This window comes from Saccostrea cucullata, unplaced genomic scaffold (genome assembly GCF_032062105.1).
Source record: "Saccostrea cucullata isolate Sc308-1 unplaced genomic scaffold, CSIRO_AGI_Scuc_v1 ctg281, whole genome shotgun sequence".
Lineage (NCBI taxonomy): Eukaryota > Metazoa > Mollusca > Bivalvia > Ostreida > Ostreidae > Saccostrea > Saccostrea cuccullata.
Window position 1 is genome coordinate 837,716 of NW_026926059.1, and position 26,068 is coordinate 863,783.

Consider the following 26,068-nt stretch of genomic DNA (forward strand, 5'->3'; position numbering starts at 1 on the left):
CTCTGGGATATCTTTCATCTCAAGCTCACCGGGATATATCGTATCGACATAAGAATGGAAATAACCATTGTTAATTGACAGTACGTCGTCGATATATCTAAATGTCGAGTTGAAGGCCAGGGCAAGTGTTTCCTTCTTTTCATCATACAAGATTCTGGACAAAATTTGCTTCATAGGGCTAGATCTGCAAATAACGGGGTACGATTGGTACCCATGGGAATTTCAATAGATTGATGGAAGACATCGTCTCCCAAAAAAAACAAAAACAAAACACACACAGATGCTGTCAATCAGAAACTCAGTCATCTTCTTGATGTCAACTTCAGAGTACTTAATTGTGTGTATAATCAGAATGTTTTTAACAAAATAATTTTGCAAATGACTAATGATATGGTAATTCAAATTCGTTTTTATTGTTTGGAATATTAAAAATATTCCAAACTGACATATGCTAAGATTCCATTTTTTGAAAACTTTACTTTCATTTAAATGTTGATGACGAATAGAATTTTACTCAGGTATATTTTTTGTTCTTAACCATTTTTCCACTAAATATGTTCCGTTGATGCTTAAAACACATCTATTAAAAATAATAAAAAGGGGGAGGACATAATTAATAACAAAGTTTGATATATTTCATTTTTCTTTTAAAAGAATAATCCGATTGTCCTCGCCTTGAATCTCCATCACTGAATACGGTGATGGATACGAGTCATTCTACGTACGACAGAAGTAATAGCTAAAAAAAAAATGGCAGATCCGGGCGACATTTTCGGTAGCGGAGCCGAAAGTGATGAAGGTTTGCTGTTTAAAAGTTGTTGATATATGATTTATATTTGATTATGCTATTGATAATCCATGTTCTACATTTTAGAACTATAATAATCGTCATCAAGTTTTCAATGTCGATAAATATTAGATGTGTCTTTGTTACTAATCTGAGAAAATTCGAACTGAAAATTTAATTTCTATATACTGATACTGAACGCAGGACCTATATACTAACTTAGTATATAGGTCCCTGCTTAACGCAAGCATTATAGTAGTTTTTCTTTAAATGGTATTCGTCTTGTCTGAACCCATAACTATATATTTAATATGTTTTACGGTGTGACCGTTGGGGCGAGCGCAGTTTATTTACTATCATAAACCTACACATGTACTGTCTATCATTCAAGAAAAAGAACGCAAAAAGAATAAAACAAAACAATAAAAAGAAATCATTTCCCAAGCATCGGGATCGAGATTCCAAACTTCTCGGAAGTTTCCGACGAAATCGGAAATACCCGAACCGTTGAAGTGACGAAAGTATGACGTCAGATAAAAAGTCCTGTTGACTTTGGACGCAAACGATAGTTTTATGGCATGGAGATTGCATTAAATCGTTCCTTTCAAGTAAGTTGTTGCTGTGTTTTAGCCACCATGTTGCTATGCACCGCAACATGTTTTCGGAGTTTCACGGAAGCAACCGACATAACTTCGTCAAAATTCGTAAGTTTCCGATGACGTCATTTGTATCATTTCCGAAGGGCAAGGTGAAGGCCGGTGTTGTGGCATGGGGGTATTTTTTTAAGGCAAAATCATTTCGTTAAGATTTCGGTAAGAAACAATGTTCCTTTAATTTTTTTTTACTATTTTTGATTTATTCGCGCAAAGGACATTGGGTAGTGCAGGAATTCTGGGAATGTTGCACAGAGAAATTTGGCTGACGTATTAGAGATTTCAATCCGAATTTCCTCTGTTCATACACGTTAGTCTATTGAGCTCGCTGCGCTCGCTAATATTTATGTATTTAAACACAGGTGATTGGCACGATTGTCTTCTTTCTATTTGATAGACTAATCCTGCACTGAGTATTTCATAGTGTATGGGTGGTCCAGATAAATCGTGAAGAGACCCTGTGACTCAGTTCTCATTAAGTGGAATATATTCCCTCAGTTTAACTGTATTGCTTTATTTAGCTTTATAACTTTATTAAACTCTTCAGAATTTCAACACACCATGTAGAAATTTTCATTTATATTCTTATTAGAAAAAACAAAAAAATTGTACTACAAACCATCTGTGGACTATTGAAAAAAGTAATTCAAATCGAACATTATTCAAATGGATAATGGAATGCTTTGTGCCTAAGCATTGTTTACCTTAGTATTTTTGTAATCCGAGATTCCTCTGACTCTAACCCCTGCTTTTATATTGTGACTTGTGCAGGGGAGAGTCAGAGCGGAGGCCATATTGAAAAGTGGGAATTCCACGATACCAGTTTTTGTCGCAACTCTGCCTACCTTTTACAACTTTATTCCGCGGAGCTTACTCCCAAGACGTGAGGAATCAGTAAAACAATTATTCTCCTACTTGTTAATCGTCATTAATATGATGCTTTCGCCGTTTAAACGATCCTATCACTGACAAATGAAGCATCACTTGAATTAGGTCGCCTCCTCCCCATTCTACTTCTTTGCACATGACGTCAGCACACAAATACACAAAATTCCAATCGGTTTGAATGTAACACGTGCTCAAAACCTGTGTGGACCTTCGGAAAAATATGAAAGTGTTGTGAAAAAATACATAAAACAGCATAATGTTTCATTTATTTATTGATAAGGAAAGCAACTATCAAAAACGACTTTTATGCTAATATGAGGATATTTTCACGTAATAGTTTGTTTGTGTATTTGTGTGTGACGTCATGCGCAAAGAAGTCAAATGGCAAGGAGGCGACATAATTCAAGTGATGCTTCATTTGTCAGTGATAAGGTCGTTTAAACAGCGAAAGCATCATATTAATGACGATAAACAAGTAGGAGAATAATTGTTTTACTGATTTCTCGCGTCTCGGGAGTTAGCTCCGCGAAATAAATTTGTAAAAGGTAGGCAGAGTTGCGACACCAACTGGTATCGCGGAATTCCCACTTTTCAGTATGGTCTCCGCTCTGACTCTCCCCTGCACAAGTCACAATGTAAAAGCAGGGATTAGAGTCAGAGGAATCTCGGATTAGTATTTTTGGTGATATCATTTCTGAAATAGACTGAAAAGAGCAGATGATGTGCACTTGTTTTACTGTTATTGACTTTTGCGTTAACTACCAGTACTAAATCAGAACTCTTCTAGAATTTGTGAAAAAGTACATTGTTTCTTATTATACGAAATGTATTTCAGAGCTGCCAACCCTTACGATTTTGGAGTAAGGCTGATGAAAGTAGCGTCTAACATATGCCTTACGATTTCTCTTCATACTCTTCCAATTTCAGTTTTTCTTGATCAAAGTTTATTACTTTATGATATCGGAATTTTCATATCTGGCTGTCTACAGTTTTTACTATTATAATTAAATATTTATAATCCTTACAACGCTTGCTTGTATTGTCGTTTTAGAAGGCTGACCATAGTCATGTTAATGTTTAAAAGTGAACAAAATGGAAATATGCCTCAAATTGCTCCGATTGCATGTTCATTTACATAACATCAACAGCGGCAAGGGGTCTAGGCAGTCCCTGGACCCCGCCTTACTATTTTTCATTTCAGAATGTTGGCAGCTCTGGTATTTTACTTTTAAATTGAAGAGCTATTGACAGATCACACACATGAAAAAGAAGGTTGACTGCAAGAATTCATTCAATCAGAATGCAGTACTTAATGGATCTAGTTTTCATAAAATAAATTTTTCTTATATTCTGTTTTTATTTACTACTAAAAAAAAAGAGTAATCTTTGTTGATTGAATTCACAGAAAGTCATGGATCTAGATCTGGTAGTGGAAGCCCAGGGAGTCACCATTCAGGAAGTCCAACTGGCAGTCCTGCGGGATCAGGAAGTCCTCCTGGCAGTCCTGCGGGATCAGGAAGTCCTCCTGGCAGTCCTGCAGGATCAGGAAGTCCGGCTCACAGTGGCTCACCACAGAGAAGTGGATCTGGATCCCCACCTAACAGTCCTGGATCCCCAGCCAGTCATCGCTCAGGAACTCCAGACAGGAGTCAGTCTGTAACTCCAGCAGGCTCACCAGCATCACACAGGTATAGCATTACACACACACAGGTATAGAATTACACACAGGTATAGCATTACACATAGAAAGAAGGAGTAAACTAGTAGAATCTCAACAATAAACAGTTTGTCAAATTAATGATATGTAAACATTATTGTATTTAAATTAGTGTAAAATTGGCAATTTTTTGCAATTCATAAACAGCAGTAACTAACATGTAATGTCCTCAAATACGCTTTAGGTCAGGTTCACCGGCTCAATCAGGTAGCCCAAGAAGTAGGTCAGGAAGCCCTGTTAGAAGCAGGTCAGTGTCCCCAGCAAGAAGTGGATCAGGATCACCAGCAAGGAGTGGGTCAGGAAGTCCAGCCAGAAGTGGGTCAGGAAGTCCTAGAAGTAGGTCAAGGTCCCCAGCAAGAAGCGGGTCAGGTTCACCAGCAAGAAGTAGGTCAGGTAGTCCAAGAAGTAGGTCAGGGAGTCCAAGAAGTAGGTCAGGGAGTCCAAGAAGTAGGTCGGGTTCCCCAGCAAGAAGCAGGTCTGGCACTCCAGTTGCCAGAAGCAGGTCAGGAAGTCCAAGAAGTAGGTCAGGGAGTCCAAGGAGTAGGTCGGGGAGTCCAGCTAGAAGTGGGTCTGGATCTCCAGCCAGAAGCAGATCTGGCAGTCCAGCTAGGAGTAGATCCAGGAGCCGATCACGGAGTCCAGGTAAACTGGACTTTATTTTATAATGGTTAAAATTTCTCTGTTGTGTTGAATATTTTGTTTGTAATTAAATTTTATTGTACTAATGATTCACAAAATACTGGCGTAAACTTTTAATATTGAGGAATTTGACCAATTTTTGACAGGGAGGGGCTCAGGAAGTGACAGTGGGTCAGACATTGGAAGAAAGAAGAAAAAAAAGAAGGTGGGCTCTGGGTCAGACTCAGATGATGATATGGGAGGTAAGTTGTATGAGAAGGCATCAATTGAAAATATGTTTATTTGCCCGTCTCCATTTTTAACTCACAATTTTAGTCTTGGTAAATATGCCTATCAATTTTTTTATACCCCCGCAAACGAAGTTTAGGGGGGTATATTGGAATCACCATGTCCATCTGTCCGTCTGTCTGTCTGTCTGTAGACAAGATTTTGTCCGGACCGTTTCTCAGAAACTATTGGATGGATTTGTCTGAAAATTTGTACACTCATTATTCACCATATGAAGGTGTGCACCTGGTATTTTCATCATGATTGGATGATTTTTCTGCATTTTACAGGCATTTTTTCTTTTTTATTTTGTTGTTTTGTTTGGCTCATAACTAGAAAACTATTAGACTAGCAATCATCAAACTTGGCCAATTTATGCATCTTGGGTAGAAGGTGTGTCATGACCTATTTCAAGGTCACTGTGACCTTTAATTAAAGTGAAATTTAAAAAAATAGCTGTCTTTTACTATTGAATTAAACAATCCCTAAAAATGTAAGAATGTTGCAATATCCCTATTTAAAACATGTTAAATTAAGAAAATATTTTTTTATGGCGTCGGGCTTGCCCAATCGTCATCTAGCGATCAGTCAGGTTTACGCGACCGCACGTGTCAGTGGATGCATCCGCAATAGAAAATAGCAACAGCTGTAAACCAATTTCTTTTAAAACGTTCACAATGAATAATAGCTTGAATATAAAATTAAATCAATTGTATCTTCAATTAATACTACTACAAAACAACAATATTATGTTTAATTTTTACGCATGAAAAACGTTATGGTTGTTGCGGATGAATTTCTACTGAGAGGGTGTGTCGAATGACATGAATCACATTTGGGACCGATTACTGTAATACAAACAATCTTAAATACGGTAAAATAATTACAAAATAAACACGAATACAACAAGACTATAAAGATTGAATTTCTTAATCTTAGCTTTACTTTCAGGATCTTCAATCCAGTTTTAGCCGAACAACCTACGATATTGACCAGTAATGCCAGTATTACTGTATTTATCTATTTCCTCCATTTGTTTACCGCGCCTTATCGTAAGTCGATCGTACTTGTAACATTAGAGTCATGGTTGTAGTTAAGATGCAATCACTATACAACAGAACAACACTCTGACAATGGCAATTAATAATTAAAATAATTTATGAAACCCTTCATATGTCTTCGACTGACTGAAAAGAAATTAGATTGATATAGAGAGGATGGACATTTCTGACGATGTCTCGTCAATTCGAACCCTGACTCATTCGGACCAGGACACAAGGCTATCAGGCCCTATACTGTATATGTGTTAAGACTATTTTTTTTTAATTTTATTATGTTACTGGAGTCACTCACTTGACCTATTTGCAGATCTTTTGAAATTGTTTTTCTTGTTCGACGCCATTGAAGCCTTTCAGGCTTTTGATTTTATTATATACTTTACAGCAATCCATAACAAATATTATTTTATAAGAGAAAATCTACCTCTCCCAAGGGTATAATTATGAAGCACTGGTCAAGGAGAATTTTGATAACAGAAAATTGCATGTCAAATTAGAGAGAAATTAATTAGTTTAGTGTAAGGAGCTAACTTGTAGAACGTTTCTGATTAAGAACTTGTTATCTGTCTCTTGGGAACTGGGCTAAGGAATCAGCCTTAAATAGTTTTAGTGACTAGCCTAACTTATATAACGAATTTGAGAAAAAGCAACTTCAATCAAATTTGATATTGTATAATAAACTAATTTGAAATTGTATAAAAAACTTAATTGATATTGTATAATATAATTAAAACTAATTATATTGTGTGTGTATGTGGGGGTGGGGTGGGGGGATTGGAGTCAGCATGCTCATTCTCCACATTAATTTCAGATTGAAACTTTTAGTATGATATAAAATCCAAATAAATCAAGTATTTAAAAAAAATAAATTTTGGTAGATAGTCCCTACAAATCTTGAGAATCATGCAGGAACTTTATTCAAAATGATGTATCAAGATTACACAATTTTTTTTTCAGTATAAATCTTTGTAACAAATTTATACAAAATCTTTGTTTTCAGATTTAATTTCAGCATTTTGTTTGCACTACAAAGGAGAAGGTTAAGATCCATTCATCCCTTGATAGCAATTAGTGGGCATACATCCAGTCAAAGATTAATTAATGAGTTCTCTGTAGGGAAGCTTAAGCTGTCTCAATCATTTCTGTTAGAGCATATCTCTGACCAAGGAGCTCTTATCTGTGTCCTTTGGGAATTAGACAGAAGAACTGCTGGTCAGTCATTTGTCATTTGATGGCCAGTCTCTTATTTAACTTTTTTTAAAATTGCACGGTAATATCAGAGTAATATATATCTCTAAAATCAATTTGGTATAGATCAAGTTTTTAAGACATATTAGTTAAATTGAAATACCGGGGTATGTATATATTTTTTTGAAAATATCAAGTGACCAATTTCAGATCATCATGTCCCACATGAAAGATGTGCATATGTGTATGTTTATGGAGGAGGGGCATTTGTCAAGCTATAATGCAACCAGTTGATGATTATTTGTTACAATTAAAGCTTGCAACACAGGAGATGTTTAAACAATTATTATAATGAATGGAAAAATTACGCAAAAAAAGGTTGACATGATTTTCTTGCACTCTAAACTGTTTATAATAATTGAATGAACAATATTTGATTGGAGTATCATGCTGAGGCTGACTGCACTTTATTATTTTTAAAATGAATTTAGATATTAATTTATATAGATTAATATGATTCTGTATAATGTTTTTTCAACAATCAATTTGCAGAGTATCATGACAAATAGTTGCAATTCATTTTTTCAATGAAATAAAAAAAACTGTTACAATGTATTAGTATGATGGTTTATTTGGTTGCACCTCAATTTCATTAATTAAAAAAATATATATAATGAGCACTCAAATTGTTTCTAAGAAAATAGTGAACACCTCTTAATAGATCCATAAATATTTGTGAATTTGCACCTACTCTGAAAAACCCAGCAGGGGTATTTGTCCCTATTGGACAATTCTAGTTCTTGATTGAATTTAACACATTGTACAAGAATATTTAAAAAAAAAAAACAAATAGAAACGAACAAAAATATATATTTATTTTGAAATATTGTAGTTGATTACTTTTTTATTTTGAAAACAGTCATGAATTTTTAAAATTTATTTGTCATATGTAATAATGGAACATTTTGTTGTTGAAAAAAATTATGAAATTTTTCTTTTACAATTTGCTGTTCATACATGCACATAATGAATACACATAATTCTCTAAAATAATTTTACATCACAAACTCAAGCCCTAATACAACAATAATATCGCTTTAGTCTTACATCCAGTGTACATGTTAGCCTTTGTTTACAGCCACAGTGGGGAACCTGTTTGGGGATGCTGATGACATCAGCTCAGATGAGGAAGACAAGGCCAAGAAATCAGACGCCGAGGAGGAAGGGGAAAAATCTGACCAAGAAAGACAGGTGCCCCTTATAACCTGTTACCTGTGAACTGTTACATGACTGTAAAACATATTTTGTCAAAATTTATATTTCTGTCAAGAGTTATATACTTCATGTAAAGCATAATTTATTTGGTGTCCCTGTTTCAAAAACAAGTTTGTTGAATCCATTTATTTAGAACTTAATTTCTTCTTATGGACACCGATGCATTGACATCTAGAATCTATTTAATTTCTTGTACTGTTTCTGATGCTATGACTTGTATTATTACCAGGGTCCTGTTATAGATGATGAGGATGAGGAGCAGGCAGAAGAAGAGGTTCCAGAGACGAGGATTGAGGTAGAAATTCCTCGAATCATGACAAACCTCGGGAAAATTCTACACTATGTCAAACTGCCAAACTTCCTCAGTGTGGAAACAAGGTAAGGGCAACAACTCTGACAACAGTGAATTTCAGACCACTGGGAAACCTTTACATTTTCAGGAGTTACTTTTCATGCTATTATTTTCAGACCCTATGATAACCAGACTTATGAAGACGAAATTGATGAAGATGAAGTTTTAGATGAAGAAGGCAGAGCTCGTCTTAAACTTAAGGTCTGTTGTAAAATGATACACTGTATATCAATATTTTTGATGAAACAATCTGTTGTGATGAGTAGAAATTCTTTTTAAAAAAAACCTCAAATTTTCTCTTGATTTTTTGAATCGGATGAACAGGTAGAGAACACAATTCGCTGGAGAAAGAAGTTAAATGAAGACGGTACAGAGGCTGTAGATGAACTGGGGAACCCAGTACGGGAAAGTAACGCTCGTGTAGTCCGCTGGTCAGATGGCAGGTCAGAATTTCCTCTGTCTTCCTGTTCAGTAGAAGTTTAAACTAAATATATGAAGACTGACTCTTAGTTACTGTAGATGAACATGTTTCTGCAAGGAATTAATGTATGCAAAGTACACACCTAAATTTATTTTTGGTCAGTGCTTACTATAAATGCATTTAAGTCCATCCTCTTTAATAGTACACAAGAAATCTGTGTAACATTATGCCCACAAATGAAGCCAGCATTCTGACTATGCATAATTATTACCCTATGGAGAAAAAAACATATAGTATTCTTCTTTATAGACTAAATTAACTTTTAAAACTGTTCTTTGTATGTACATAAATTTTGTATATGTTACAATGAGGGACATTTGAAAGTTGAGTATTTAGATTTGACTGTGAGATACACTCAGTTTGACTGAATGACTGTATTGTAAATTTCTTTTGTTTGCAGCATGTCCCTCCACTTGGGTGATGAAATCTTTGATGTCCACACAATGCCAATACAGGGAGACTTCAATCACTTGTTTGTACGACAAGGAACGGGGTTACAGGGACAGAACATCTTTAAAACCAAACTGGCATTCAGGTGACGATCTCACTGCAGTTAATAATACTGACAGTTTTCTGTTGTATTTGAAACTGAGTCTAACTAAAATGTCTCAGTATTATTCTGAAGTCTTTTGTACAAAAAATGTATTACTTAGGTTATCTCAACTTAGCATTAAAAGAATGATAATGGAATATATTTTAGCTATGAGTCAGATCTTACAATTTTCATTTTTAAAATATGCAATATATATATATTGAATTTGTATTTTCTATATAGGCCACATTCAACAGAATCCTTTACCCACAGAAAGATGACCTTGTCTTTAGCAGACAGGTCAACCAAAGCTCAGAAGGTCAAGGTCCTTCCCATTTCAGGTCGTGATCCTGATGCACACAGAAGTGAAATGATCAAGGTACTATAATTATAACATTTCCCAAACTCTACAGAATTGACATATATTGGAATATATTCAGATTACATGTGCACAGCTTAACTTTATACAGATTTACTCCTTGTGTACAGATTAAAGAGGAACGTGATTCCTAAAAGGAATTTGTCCTCCATATTGATTAGGGCCCCGCAAGGATTTGCGGGTGCCCTATAGTAATCACTGTCTGTCCGTCCGTCCGTCCGTCCGTCTGTCTGTCTGTCTGTCTGTCTGTCCGTCTGTCACTCTTCCGTCCACAAATTTTCTGTTTTTTTCTAATAACTTTTTTTATGGTTGCCCAATCAAGTTCAAATTTTGTATGGTAGCTCAGTAGGCAGAAATACATATTTTTATGCTAAGTTTGGTTCTCTGTGTTTTCTGGTTAAGAGCTGGGGTGGTGGGGTAGATTCCTTAATTATGCATAAGAATGAATGGGCAACTTTTTTTATGGTTGCCCAATCAAGTGCTAATTTGGTACAGTAGTTCAGTAGGCAGAAATACATATTATGATGCAAAGTTTGGTTCTCTGTGTCCCATGGTTTGGAGCTGGGGTAGTGGGGTAGATTCCTTAACTTTAAATAAGAATGCATCAGCAAAGAGAGATAATTGCTGAAGATGTTCGCATTGTAAACTGAAATCATGCAAGGAGTCCCTTGGGATTAATTAGCTTTCCTCCTGAAGAAAATCCAGAGCATTATCTTTATCTGTCACATTGAGATTAATTACCACCTCTGTCTGCAAATGAAGTTTGTTTTGAAGTTAAATCAATTTGGAATGCTATGAACACTCTGAAATGTGGATTTTAATATAAATTTTTATAATTTATTTTTGTTTGATATTTATGATTTCATTGAATTCTAAAAAAAAAAAGAAATAGATTAAAGAAGATTTTTTGATTTACTTCTTTTCACTTTTTTCACTTTTTTATTTTAAAATTAGTTCAAGAATACATGTATAATTAATTTTTAATGTAGTTGTATAAAAACCCAATTCTATCATTAACACTGAAAAAGTTCTTATTGTAAATTTAGAAGAAAGTGATGAGAGAGGTACAATTAATCCCTTGGGATTAATTATCTAGCCTGCTGCAGAAAATTAAGTAGGCTTTTCTTTATCTGTCACTTTAAAATTAATGAAAACCTTTGTCTGCAACTGCTGTTTGTTTGAAGTTAAGGTCAAGCCTTCATGATATTTGCATTCATTGAACACAAAGCTTCATAATTGTTTAAATATACATTCAATGTTGTTTTTTACTGCCTAATGTAAATAAAAGAATATTATTTTCAAGTTTTTGAATATTCAGGAATTATCTTTAAATTTTAAGAATACAGTTGCTGTTGCTTATTCTTCGTACATTTATTAATCATTCTGTAAGCTGCACCCTTTTAATTCCACCCCATGGCGGGGCCCTTGCTGACTGGTCAGTTTTCTAGTTTATTCAGTCATTATATTGGAGGGACATATAAGTACATTACCGATAATTTCTCAATTTCGTATCTCTACATCACACAATAAATATCTCCCTTTAATTCTGATGGAGTTTAAAATCAAGGCTGAAAGAAATCAAATATCAATCTCTATTTAAGTGATTAGAAGTTACTGCCCTTTGTTCCTGATATGTAAAGAAATGGTAAATTTTATTATAGAAAGAGGAAGAAAAGCTTCGAGCCTCCATACGAAGGGAAAGTACAAGGAGGCGAATGAAAGAGAGAAGTCAGCATCGCGGTCTGAATGCTCGATATCTAGAGGATGGGGAGGACGATGATGAGGGAGGCGTGTCGCTCAACGAGCTGAAAAAAGAGTATAAACAGAAACGGGGTAAGTTTAAGGAGCTGAAAAAGGAATATAAACAGAAACGGGGTAAGTGTCAGGAGCTGAAAAAGGAGTATAAACAGTAAGGGTAGGTGTAAGGAGCTGAAAAAGGAATATAAACAGAAACGGGGTAAGTGTCAGGGGCTGAAAAAAGAGTATAAACAGAAACAGGGTACGTGTCAAAGGTTAATGGAGTATAAACAGAAACGGGGTAAGTGTCAAAGGTTAACGAGCTGAAAAAGGAGTATAAACAGAAACGAGGTAAGTGTCGAAAGGTCTAAATATAAACAGAAACGGGGTAAGTGTCAAAGGTTAATGAGCTGAAAAAGAAGTATAAACAGAAACGGGGTAAGTGTCAAAGGTTAACGAGCTGAAAAAGGAGTACAAACGGAAACGGGGTAAGTGTCAAAAGGTGTTTATACATATAAACATACTGTAGACGTACTTTTTTCCACGGGGTCATAATTCCGCGGAATCTCAATTTCCGTTTAATCCGCGGGTTGAAAATTACGCGGATTTCTTAGACTGTCTCTATATGCCTTGCATTTATAAAAAGTACACTTGGACAAATTTCCGCGGAAAATTTGTGATTGCGTACATAGCATAAGTAAACACCACACGGAAAAAAGTACTTTTACAGTATATGGGGTAAGTGTCAAAAGATCAACAAGCTGAAAAAGGAGTCTAAACAGAAACGGGTAAGTGTCAAAGCTAGGTTAATTGAGTATAAACAGAAACAGGGTAAGTGTCAAAGGCTAAGGAGCTGAAAAAGGAGTATAAACAGAAACAGGGTAAGCATCAAAATGTTAATAAGCTGAAAAAGGGGTAAGTTGCCTTTGTTAGCCTATAAACAGAAACAGGATAGGTGTCAAGGGTGTTAACATATAAACAAAAATGGGTTAAGTGCCAAAGGTATTAGCCTATAAACAGAATAGAATAGAGAAAAAAATGATGATAGTAAAACATTAAGATTGCTTGTCTTGAAGAGAGATTTTAATTTTATTTTTGTAGCTGACCGGTTCCAGACAATATACTCTTCAGACAGTGATGATTCTTACTCAGATGGGGAGAAATCAGGGCGACTGATGAGGGCCAAGAAAGGCGGAAGTGATGAGGTAGGAAATACACTGAGTTTGGTATTTATAGCTCTCTAAGCACATTAACAGGTGGCACAGTGGTAGAGTTTCTGCTCTAGAGTAAGGACTTATCCTAACATTGCGGGTTTGAATCCCACTGTGGGACATGGTGACCGGTCCTTCGGATGAGACTATAAACAGAGGTCCTGTGTCATAGTCGATGCTGGCATGAAAAGAACCAGCCCTGACTGCCGATCATAGGTCAAAATTTGCAGCTCTCCACCAGCAGATGGCGGAGTCTCCATATGAATGAAAATTATTGAGAGGGATGTTAAACTGTGAACAAACAAAACATTAACAGACATTTTAAAACATTATTAGGTGCGTAAAGACAGTAGTTGCAGACTTAACTGTGATAGTAGTAGCAGTCTAAAATATTATCAAGTTACTTAAGATTAATGGGGATCTGACAGTATCACTCCATGCGAAAGATAGCACATCATCAGTTGAATATGTTTCTTTGTGCTGTATTTAAAATAGGTGGAAGGCAACAGATTGGATATTCATCTTTAATTTCTCTCATATTATGCTCTTTTCTCTGTGTTCAATGTTTAGTTATTGGTGAAATGAAATTTTAGTTATGCTGTTAACCTACACGTAGAATTATGAGTATATTCAAATAATTGTGGTGCCTCGCTTTTGGTGTCTTTGTGGCTGAGATGTCATTTTTTTATGACATATTGTGTCAAATATAAGCACCCTATCAGATGTCGTTTAAGCATTGAGTTCATATTTTGGGATGTCTTCGGTCCTGTAACACACCTGGCGGTGCCAACAAATTGAAAACTGCGCGTTTAGCGGGGTATGATAATTTGTCGGCATGGCCAGGTGTGTTACAGGAACGAAGACATCCCAAAATATGAATTCAATGCTTACATTTACATTCTCTAATTTTCCTTTATCATAATTGTTTATTTCGTTCATGTGTAATGTGAATTTAGCGCCCTTCGGTATTGGTGTGCTTAATAAACATAATAGCCCGTACGTAATGTTGGAATGCCGTTTGTGACGTTGGAAAGTTAAATAATGCAAATAAACATTGCGAGGGAAAAAAAATGACAAGTTAAGTTTTAATGCACATTTGTTGTATTTTATGTTAATTTTTTAAAGGGAAGTTTTTTTAAATGAAATTGTGTCAAAACAATATACATTTTAGTGTTCCTAAATATTGAAAATGCATGTAGTTCCTACTGTGTGTTCTACCGCACTGTGACAAGGTTTCGAGTGTGTTATAGAAATTAGAACGTCGTGGATTTCTAATGGATTTAATAAAGAAAATTACACTGAATGTGAATATATAGAAATTATCACCAAAGTTGAATTTTTTTTTAAAGTAAGGTCAATCATGAAGGTCAAGGTCAAGGAGTCAGAAATCAAAGCATGTTAGAAAATATATTGCACAGGTAATATCGTAATGCACATGTCAAATATGAAAGCCCTATCTCTTCTCAATCAAAAGTTATAAGAAAAAATTAACAATTTTGAAAAGTAAGTCAAACTTCAAGGTCAAGGTCACAAGATCAAAAATCATATGGTATTTAGAAAGGTCTTTCACAAGCAATACACAGTTTTAATATGAAAGCCCTATCTATTCTCCTTCAAAATTCATGACAATGTTTAAGTTTTTGAAAAGTAGGTCAAACTTCAAGGTCAAGATCAAGAGGTAAAAAAAAATATAGTGTTTTAGGAAGGTCTTGTCACAGGTAATACACATTTTAACATAAAAGTCCTATCGTTTCTCATTCAAAAGATATGTCCAAGGTTAAAGTTTATGAAAATTAGGTCAAACTTCGAGGTCAAGGTCACAAAGTCAAAAATCTTAGTGTATTAAGTAAGTTCATGTCACAGGTAATACACATCTCTAATATGAAAACCCTATCTTTTCTAATTCAAAAGTTATGGCCAATTCAAAGTAATGATTAATTTTATTTAAAATAGGTCAAACTTCAAGGTCAAGGTCATGGGGTCAAAAATCATAGCGTATTTGGAAAGGTCTTATCAGAGGTAATATACATGTGTGGTATGAAAGTCCTATCTCTTCCTATCAAAAGATATGACCAATGTTAACGTTTTTGTGATGGACAGACAGACCCACAGACTGACAGACGAATGAGATTTAATGTCCCTTTGCTTTCGCAAAAGCAGGGGACGATGAGCACACTCAACATTAAGCACAGTTTTCCCCTTCAGCTGAACATTGAGCACAGAATTCCTCCTCAACTGATCTGCACATTCATAATTAGAGCACTTCAGTCTTAAAATGACATGTATTAACATGCACAAATTAACAGAGAAGGAGCAGCTGAAATATTTATTATGTTTAATCTGCAAAATTAATAAAGATCTTCCATATACATGTGTATAGAATCAATTTATGGTTATTGAAAGCATTAGTTTCTGTGTGTTTATACATATATATTAAATCATTTTATTCATGCTCATGTGTATTGATTTCAAGTGCCCATATGGGCCTCTTGTTTGATGTATACCTTAGAATACTCATTGTTTGATGTATTTATTCCTGTGATTAGATAGAGAAGTCCTTGAACTATGTCCTGTCCTCTGACCTTGACTTCCTTGTAATACAGTAAAACATGGTTATAGCAAACATGTAACGCACGCCAAATTCACAAAAATGAGCTAAACTTAGTTTCACAGTTGATAAACTAGGTTTATTGACTGTAAACTATGAACTATAGTTAACAATTCGTTAACTATAGTTTTCATCTGTAAAACTATATTTAACGATTGTTAACTATAGTTTACGAATGCTAATCTAAGTTTATCTGTCTGTAATAAAAGTTAACGATAGATTTTGTCGATAAACATAGATTCACATCTGTAAACTATAATTTACAATCGTGAACTATAGTTAAGAGTTGTAAATCATAGTTTACAAATCATGAAACTATATTTATGAGATCGTTAACTATGGTTAAGAGCTGTAAACCATAGTTTACAAATCGTGAAACTGTATTTATCAGATAATCTATGTTTTGCAATCGCAAATGATTTTTTCAGTGCTATGTATAGTCTACAGTTCTGAAACATAGATTATCGTGTTAACTATGGTTTACAGATGTGAAATATAGATTAACATTGTAAACTATAGTTAACAGTCTGTAAACTATAGTTAACAACTGATAAACCTAGTTTATCGACTATGAAACTATGTTTAGCTCATTTTTTTGAATTTGGCATGCCATAAACATGCTTATAACAAATTTACACTTACATCAAAGTGATTTTCATTCCCTATGACTTAAGATTATATTGTAAACTTGATGAATGATATAACGAATAACTTTCACTTTAAACCTTACATTTAAAGTTCAGGATGTGCATAAATGATAATATATATTTTTTTGTGTAGCTGTATCTAGTGCTATAGCTGATCCTGAGCAATGTGCCAGCTAGGTCTTTCATAGGACAGGTGTTGTGTTGCATCATTCTTGATTTTTATCAAACTTTTGTTTTTCATCATATGCTACTTAGATTTTATTTTTACTAGGGATGTCAAATTGGTCAATTTTTGATAATTAGTTACTCAGACGATTTTCTGAACAAGTACCTGGGTACTAGGTAAATTTGTATATATATATAAAAATGTAAAAATATAAGTGTGTTAATTTTATTTAGACTAGTTAAGCCCTCATTAACCCCACCATTGATTTTTTTTTAACGTTTTATTGCTTGTAACAAAGTTAACATGGAGCCAAATGAAATTAATTTCTTGTTCTAAATTTATTTATCAAAAAAAAACCTTTTTTAAGTTAATTAATTATGATGCACACACAAAAAATAATACAATTCGTTTATTCATAGCTCTTATAAAGGGGAGGGGGGCAATATACAATTTAATATGGACTGTTTAGAAGGGAGACATCACCAATTTTCAGGTCTGAGTAGGGTTGTCACCAGAGGGCACTTCTAAACTCTAAACAGTCCATAATAGTTTTATTATCCTGAAGAATATAATTCTATTATATAGAGTGGGAAGTAGTAATTAATCAAACCTCTTGTTTCTCCTACTTTGCTATGACTACATACTTTCAAAATATGTCAACAGACAACTTTGACGTCATCGTTAGAATTTATTGTTTACCGATCCCGCATATTTAGCAATTGTGCATGTATAATTATTTATGAAGAGTTATCTCACTTAAACCACTGTATTTTCATTCAAAGGGCGGCAACACACTTGTAACTCTGCGTGCTCGTTTAGGCTATCTCATTGTCATCTGAAGGGTGACAACAGTTGTCACCCTGTGCGTGAGGGAGACATCAAGAATTGTCACACCTCACGTCACCTTTTGAATTTGACCTTTGGGGTTTGATCCACTTTTGCAAAAATTTACCCAACTTTAACCTTGGCCATAACTTTGAACAGTTATTGCTAGGGCTTACATTTTTCACATGTGTATTCATCATGATAATTAAGTCCTTTCCATGGATGTAAATATTTTTGACCTTGACCTTGCAGTTTGTCCTATTAAAAAAAAAAACTTCAACCTTGGCCTTAACTTTTGAACAGTTAGTAAAGGACTTTAAATTTTACAAATGTTGACCTTGAACTTTGAATTTACCTACTTTTGAAAAACTTTAATCTTTGTCATAAGTTGCCATACAGGGGCATCAGTGTTTCACAAACAGATTCTTTTTTAACAAAGAAATGAAACTTAAAATTGCCTTCCTCAGCTTCTGAAGTTCACACTGCACAGTTGCACATTACAAATGTAGATGTGGGTTAAATTGTCCTATTGACATATTTCTGGTTAGACTGTGTAACAAAAAGTATAAAAACAGCAATTATCATACATCATGTAAATATTCTGTAAATGTCAACCAATTAACTGTTAATCAATTAAGCAAATACTCTGCTGACCCAAAAAAGGTTGGTAGTTTGGTACAGCTGACATACAAGTGATCATTTCAGAGAAACACAGATACTCTGTTGGGAGGAGGGAGGCTAGGCAATAGAAGTATGAGAGTCTGGATGATTCAGAATTTCAAATGAAAAAAAAACAAATAATAAAAAAATGTCATTTTGATGAAGATTTCTTTTTCAGACTCTCGCTCTTTCTTTCTCTCTCTCTCCCTTGATATAGAATGGAAATTTCAATCCAATTTTACTCTGAAGTTATTGTGCTAAATATTTGGGACAGGTTTTCTCTGATGTTACCTTGCACTTTACTGGTACACTGTATACTTAAAAAAAATGGAATCATAATTCAGGGAGGGGCAGAATAATGTCTTTCACTATTTATATTGTACAACAAGATATACGATATAAAGTAAAAGTGGAGTACAGATACCCTTCAAGATAAGATCACCTGAGGAGAACTCAGTGCTCTAAAGGCAATGTCCTTCCTTGATAACACATTTCTCTCTCAGACAGAAGGTAGATGAACCTTTGACCTTGTTTTAGGACACTCAAAACATCAGCTAGTATTCCCTGTTGCCATGTAGAGGTTGATGTTTGATAAGAGTTAGTATTGATGATGTATTGTTTAGGTTGATATACTTTTACTATAACATGCTTAATGGAAGTCACAACTACTTTTCTTCATGTATTTTACAATCAGAATCTCAAAGAGCTGAATATCTCTAATTTTTTTTGTCCCATTGAGTTCATATACTCTAAACCAACTATTATTCAGGTCATCTTTTATTCACAATTCGTCAGTTTGAAATCAATCTGTGACAATTAAATTTTTGTAACTGAGGAAAAAATCTCTACAATTACTTATCAAAATTATTAGTTTCGGGGTGATTAATATTCACAAATAAAAGTAGGTTGCAGAACTCATGAATATTTCTCACACGTGAATAAAAGTTGGTTTACAGTATCAAGTTTTGACTGTATGTAGATTAAAATTCTTCCTTTCAACAACCGTTTGGCTACTGTAACTGGTCTTAAGTAGCCCCATTTGAATCAGCTCTCAATCTCTTGATGCAGTTCAGATACATTGTAAAAAATTCATTTGTCAGGTGAGCCTTGTGGCCTGTGGACCTTTTCTGCTGACTTTTTATTGTACCCTGTTTCTGTATATTATATAAATCACAGGTGTTATGAATCATCTCAGCATGCACAAAATTAAGTAATGTTTGTGTAACAAGGGTTTATGTTAAATAAGCATATTATTTTTATAATCACTATATATAAGAGGTAGAAATAATAGTCTTAAGTTTAGAATTTAGAACAAAGTGTCAATGATTATTTAACTTAAATCAAGAGGGAATTATTCAGATTTAAAAATTGCACATTTATTGAAATACACATGTTCTTTAAATTCCAGAGTAAGAATTTAGAACAAGTCCAAGAGAGACAAAGAAAACTGCTTCAATAAAAATCAGGAATCATCATAGAAAATAAATTAGGACAAACACATGTTTAACTTGAATTAAAATTTTAACCAGACTTAAAAAATCCATATTGGTATGATATGGAACATAATATCAGAGACAAGATAAAAGCGGTCTCATAGGAATTTAAACGTCTACATTGAAGGATCATGAACTAGAACATAACCTCTCAATGAATTGCTCAATCATCTCAGTTATGCAATACTGATTTAGGATAAGAAAGTATACTGAAAATATGTTTTTCACAGTTAGATAAATAAGGTTTGGGAATCCAAAATGAACATGAACACCCCCCCTCCCCCAAAAATGAATTGTCATTACTGTTATTTCATTTCACAAGAATTGTGAAGGACAGGAAAATTGGGCAATAAAATGCAGTATAACTTCCCTTCTTTGTAGTCTGGATACTGTCTTTTCTGTTTTCCATATGATTGTACAAGTATTGGCATTAGCTGCTAACAATTACCGGTACATGTACTACATGGTTATTACTGTGAAATGAACTAATTTTCTTGAAAGTTAAATTTTCATTGTTATCTTGGTATGGATAGACCTACAACTTATGCCCTCCAACAAATAAAAAAAATTCAAATGTATATCAACTTGATAAACAGTTTGTCAACCACAGAATAAAAAGCCGTATAAGAATGTTTCCTTGAACCATGAAAATTTGTCTAGATGAAAATACATGTATGTGATTCCCCCCCCCCCTCCCTCCTCAAATCTGGCCACACAATATAACCAGAGTCCATTGCAATGAACTTCAGGCATGGTAAATGTGTTGAATGTCTTTACATAGGTGCCATGTTTACAGTTTGTAAATCAGTCCTAGTCTTTGAATTTCATTCGGTCCAGATCAACTTCAATGTACACATAGTCAAATCTTGTTGTCTCAAAATTAATAATGCAACAGATTTTATTAAAAATTCATATGAAAAAAGTTCAAAATATTGAAGTTAAAAACAATTCTTTGAAAAGGGTGGTTGAGAATTCAATCCAAATAACTTGGAGATGTCCATGGTATTTGAGATAATTGTATGATCCCTTGAAAAAGTTTAATTTATTTAAACTTTGTCTTTGCAATGTTTTTTTAAAAATTAGATTATATTAAGAAAAGCTGGCCTTACATTGCTTGAATGTAATGCTGTTTTGATAATTTGTTGAAGGATTCGGAGGAAGAGAAAGGTCCTAAGAAAAAGAAAGCAAGGATTGTGGAGAGTGACAGTGAAGAAGAAGGGGGTGGGGCATCTCAAGAGGGGAGTGGCGCTCAGAGCGAGGGATCCAATAAGGGCAGCGATATGGAGGATGATTGACAGGTCATGTCAGAAGAGTAGGAGGAGCTTTAATGTGAAAGTCACCAACTTAAAGCAAGTTTGACTTTAGGCAGGCTGAAACATTTTCTAACAGGACGGTGGTAAAGTCAAAGTGCAATAAAAGGTCATAACTTTATGGCAGTAATGGTGTTTGCCTTAAAAAAGGTAGAAATTCAATCCATCAGAATTCTTTTTATAAAGCAATCCAAAAATGTCCATGTACATGCTTTACCATTTATCAAGAATTTTTTTTAGATCATGAGATAATGATAAACTATTCATGGCATAGCTAAATGCAACACATTTGTACATAAACAGGTGTCATATCATGTAAATAAATTCATGTCATGCATCAGTAATAAAACCAGGACAGCACATGATGTTACCCTTATCTATTCTTGTTGTGCCGGACACTACACTTCTTATGAGAATTGTTATCCTGTATCTAGTTCACCAAAGTCAGAAGGTCAAGTGAGAATATTTATATTTCATGTTAAATACAGTAAAACTTGGTTATAAGGAAGTCACTTGGCCTTATAAAATTACTTCGCTATATCTGTAATTCATTATATCCATATAAAGAATTCTTTAAAATAATATAGTTGGGGATCCAATATAACTTTGCTATATCCGTGAATTTGCAATATTCGTGTTGGTACTAAACAGTTTTACTGTATTCAAAGTTGACCACATGCTTTTTAAAAAAGGGTTTATAACTTAAAAAAAAACAAGATGTGTTTGTGATATGTACCCGGCGGCAACAAAGTTTGAAAAAGATATTTTTAGCATATAGGTTACAGTCAAGGTCACAAGGTCATTGACCTTGGTGTCATTTGAAAGAACTTAATTAGTGGAGCATGCACACTAAATATGAAGTCTCTATCTCCTATGGTTCAAATATTATGGAGAAGTTTCAAAAAGGCTATTTTTAGCAAATAGGTCACAGTCAAGGTCACTAAGTAATTGACTTCGGTGTCATATGAAGGAGCTTAATTAGTGGAGTGTGCATACGAAAAATGAAGTCTTTATCTCTATGGTTCAAAAGTTATGGCACAGGATTGAAAAAGCTATTTTTTTGCATTTAGGTCACAGTCAAGGTCACAAGGTCATTGACCTTGATATCATTTAAAAGAGCTTAATTTGTTGAGTATGCATACTAAATATAAAGTCTCCATCTCTCATGATTCAAAAGTTATGGCGATGGTTTAAGTTTACAGACAGTCGGGACAAAAACAATATGCGCCCTCTGATCTATCGATCCGGGCGCATAAAAATCATAGAAATTGTGTAAAGAAAAAATTATAGATGAAAATATAATTGAAACAATTTCATTAATTCAAACTGCTTGGTAATTTAAAAGGGATTTTATTTTGTGAAATTTTTAAGGAATACATGTATATACTCACAAAGTGAGGTAAATGGTTACGAAGTAAATTTTTATTTACATTGTGTATAATAGTGTCTCATTCATTAAATGAGTTGCTCTCCTACCATATCAATCTGTGATGAACCAAGTACGCTTCTACTTTTATGTGCCAACTTAGTTTTAATAGAAACAAGACTATTGCATTATTTAAACTGAAGTAAGGAAAAATGGCCCCAGGCATGATGCTTGGATTGAGGTTAAATGTACAAGTTAGGTCAGTTCAGCTGCCTGTATGACAAAATAACTTGGGGATAAGATCAAAAGGTACTTTTGCAATCTATATTAATCTTTACCTTAAGTAAATTGTGATTTCAAGTGACCAAAAAAAGAAGACATTATATTTTAAATATATTATTTGATCTTAACAAATAAGTTACTGAGATTTTCAAAGCTATCTAACAGTTTTAGAACTAATCCCAGGTTAATGTCAAAAAATATTTTTGCCAAACTCGTGTTCATACTACTTGAAGCACAACTGTGACAATGTATATTTAAATGAACTTTTATAACTAAATCTAAAACTCAAGCCCATACAGTTTAAATTGAATAATTTATTCATTTAAATTTCAAAGCACCTTTTTAGAAAACAGACTTCTTCTGGAAGTATAATGTACATGTACATAGTTTCCATTTTAAATAAATAATATACGTAAAATTATAAGTTCATCGGATTGCTAAGTAAATAGCCCATTTTCACACAATCATACCTTTAGTGTCAATAAAGTATGAATGCCTAAGATAAGAATCAAAGTATACTCTCCCCAAATTTTATATTTTTTTTTATTTTAAAATTGTGTATTCCAAGATGCGTGAAAGAACAAAATTGTGACACTGAAGTAAATATTTCAGTATGCCGTAATGACATTTCATCTCCTAGTGACCTGTTTTTCGTGAAACCAATGCCCAAACTTTAAATTAGATATATGCTCATTACTGACTTGTATTTAAAAATAAAAATGTTTATATTCAACTAAATTAAACAAAAAAAATAAATCTAAATACTGATGCTCAATGTAATGGTTGCATTTCAACTATTTTGCAAATTTTCTCAAGTGAAAAATATGGAGATAATGAAAGTATTCTAGCATACAAAATAGGAGCAGAAAAAACAAAGTAAAACAATTCCAAAATAAGTTATAAGTGTCAATAATTTTCATTTGAAGATAACTGTTAAATTAAACACTAATATAGCAGTATTATTGGATATTAAACACAGAGGAGACAGATTCAACAGAAATATACTTTTCACAGACTATACTTAACTAATTACTTAAAAATATAATACAAATACCCGTAATATGTTAAAATTTTACATTTGAAAATATTAAAATTCATTTCAACCCACAATGACAAACATTTCCATAATTCTATGAATGTGACTGATTGCATTGAAGAAAAATCTATTCTGCCATTTGTGCGGGGGGCTTTGTCACATAGTAGATGGGTACTCTAGCAGCATGTGGCGTAGTTTTGTGGCTACCCCAGCAGTACGCTGCGTAGTTTTGTGGCTACCCCAGCAGTACACGGCGTAGTTTTGCGGCTATCCCAGTAGTATGCGGCATAGTTTCGCGGCTACCCCAGCAGTACGCAGTGTAGTTTTGCGACTACCCCTGCAGCATGCGACATATTTTTGCGGCTACCCTAGCAGCACACGGCGTAGTTTTGCGTTGGCCACTTCCTCCTCGTCTGTTTCCGTGTCACTGCTGCTGTGATACACGGCCGGTGACGTTCTACATTGGGGGGAACACAGGTACTGTAACAGGGGGAGGCGGTATTTCCCACAAAAGTCTACAAACTTCACATGTTCAATCCGGGATGTAAAATACACACCTGTAAAAAAAAAAAGGAATCAACTTTCAGTGACTAAATATGTGTACATTCACATCTGCTAGGTTTTAATCTCTAACCATTATTTACCTTTGCATTTGGGGTTCACACACCTCTGGGCTGACCCAAGATATTTCCGTAGGTTGCTAGGGAGATCGTCTTTGGCGTACTTGACTTTTTCTATTTTGATCACTCTCCCTGATAGCTCCAGTAGAGTGGGGGGTTCGTAAGTCATGTCTTGTACAAATTTGTTCACAAGGGGGTTATTCCTGAGACTGAGTTCTGACAGGTTGAGTCTCACAATCTCGGGAGGGAGGGTTGAGATCTGGTTGTTGTGCAGACTTAGTGACTGTAAATTTCGGAGGTGGATCAGTGTTGGTGGAATGCTTTGAATTTGATTATCACACAGAATTAAACATGAGAGGTAATAGAGCTGTCCTATTTCTGCCGGGACCTCCGTTAGACGATTTCCACCGAGGTACAATACCTCTAGCCTGAAAAAAAAACAAGAAAATTGTTAAACTTGCATATGCATGTAAATGAGTTTTTTTTATGTTGGAAAAATGGTTAAAAAGCAGTAAATTTTAAAGCAATATATATACCAATTTCAGATGAAAGTATTGCAAATTCATGGATATAGCAAAGTTATCTAGGATCCCCAGCTTCTGTATATTTTAACAAATTCTTTACAGGGATATACAAATTATGGGTATAGCAAATTAATTTTATAGGTCCCAGTGACTTCGTTATAACCGACTTTCTCTGAATAATATAAATATAAATAATATCATTACATTTATAAAAAATTATATCATTCTTTAATGGGACAAAATATTCGAAATTAAAAGCATCATATATATTTTTATACACTAGGCCTAATGATTCATTGCTTTTGGAAGCACTTTATCATTTCTTGGTGTAACAAAAGGTGAAATTTGTTTTTGAGTTTGACAGTTGTCATCAGCACACTGCCTCAGGCAATCAATCATATGAGAAAAGACAAAAACAAAACTGTACTTTGTACCTTTGTAAGTTTTTGATAGAGTTTGGCATTTCTGCTATACAATTCCCACCCAGGTACAGATACCGTAGATTTGGAAGTTCTGTAAACTGGGGTGGGAACGTTTCCAGAGAATTTCCACTGAAGTTCAGAAGCTCCAATGATGACAGCAGTCCAAAGTCCTTAGGAATAGAGGCACAAGATAATCCATTGCTTTTGACTAGAAGTGTCCTTAAGCACTTGAGACTGATTAACTCTTTAGGTATATGAGTTAGATGATTATTACTGAGATCAAGAGAGAGCAAGTTCACAAACAAAGATATGGAGGGTGGGAGCAGTAAAATCTCATTATGGTTCAGTTTGAGGGAGAGGATCTCTTTGGCACGGGGGATCAGGTTATCCGGAATAGTAGAGAGGTTACTGTAACTGGCATCCTCCGAATTCCGGCTGTTTAATTCACTGTCTGAAGCATCACTTAAATAATCTGCCATGATGTTAAGATCAGCTGATCACACGATGTGTAAAAATCAAACAGCTGTAGGAATCCAGCTCACTTGGCATAACAGTGCAGAATATGCAACTACATCCAGTTAATTTAACTGTTAAATATCTGTCAAAATATTTCGCACCATTGTTCCACTTTGTGGACACGATGTATGCCCAGGCCTGGGGAGTCAATCCGTTGTGTTTACTAATTGACCCTTTTCGTAAGCATGTGCTCGACTCTGATTGGTTAAACGTCTGGGAACCAGTTTACTTATGATCAGGCACCTTGGTCGTGACCGCATTATGTAATAATTAGGTATGTTCTATATATCTGTCTCCAAGATTCCACCAAAAAATGTCTGGTTGAGCGAGACTAGTGCGATAGCGAGGAACTCCGAGTGGGTCGTGACCCATTATGTAATAATTATTTATATTACGCATTATGTAATAATGAGGTGATATTGTCATAAA

The 26,068-nt window shown here is 34.4% G+C and overlaps 2 protein-coding genes across 3 annotated transcripts; one reads left to right on the plus strand and one right to left on the minus strand.

The window, feature by feature from the left end:
• Positions 1-712: 712 nt before the first annotated feature.
• LOC134270559 (RNA polymerase-associated protein LEO1-like) lies at positions 713-21,344 on the plus strand. Of its 2 annotated transcripts, XM_062752804.1 has the most exons (14): positions 713-799; positions 3,734-4,016; positions 4,230-4,340; positions 4,455-4,687; positions 4,831-4,926; positions 8,336-8,448; positions 8,702-8,850; positions 8,941-9,025; positions 9,149-9,267; positions 9,706-9,840; positions 10,081-10,216; positions 11,878-12,049; positions 13,055-13,158; positions 20,712-21,344. In XM_062752804.1, exons 1-14 carry the CDS (start codon positions 751-753, stop codon positions 20,856-20,858), a joined length of 1,932 nt encoding a protein of 643 aa, XP_062608788.1. In that variant the 5' UTR covers positions 713-750; the 3' UTR covers positions 20,859-21,344. The 2 variants fall into 2 exon arrangements, with proteins under 2 accessions (XP_062608788.1, XP_062608787.1); XM_062752803.1 differs by having other exon boundaries at positions 4,230-4,687.
• Positions 21,345-23,374: 2,030 nt separating this feature from the next.
• LOC134270560 (leucine-rich repeat-containing protein 58-like) lies at positions 23,375-25,817 on the minus strand. The gene is made up of 3 exons (XM_062752805.1): positions 25,136-25,817; positions 24,202-24,605; positions 23,375-24,114 (listed from the first exon to the last, which is right to left on the minus strand). Exons 1-3 carry the CDS (start codon positions 25,600-25,602, stop codon positions 23,921-23,923), a joined length of 1,065 nt encoding a protein of 354 aa, XP_062608789.1. The 5' UTR covers positions 25,603-25,817; the 3' UTR covers positions 23,375-23,920.
• Between the last annotated feature and the right edge of the window lie 251 nt (positions 25,818-26,068).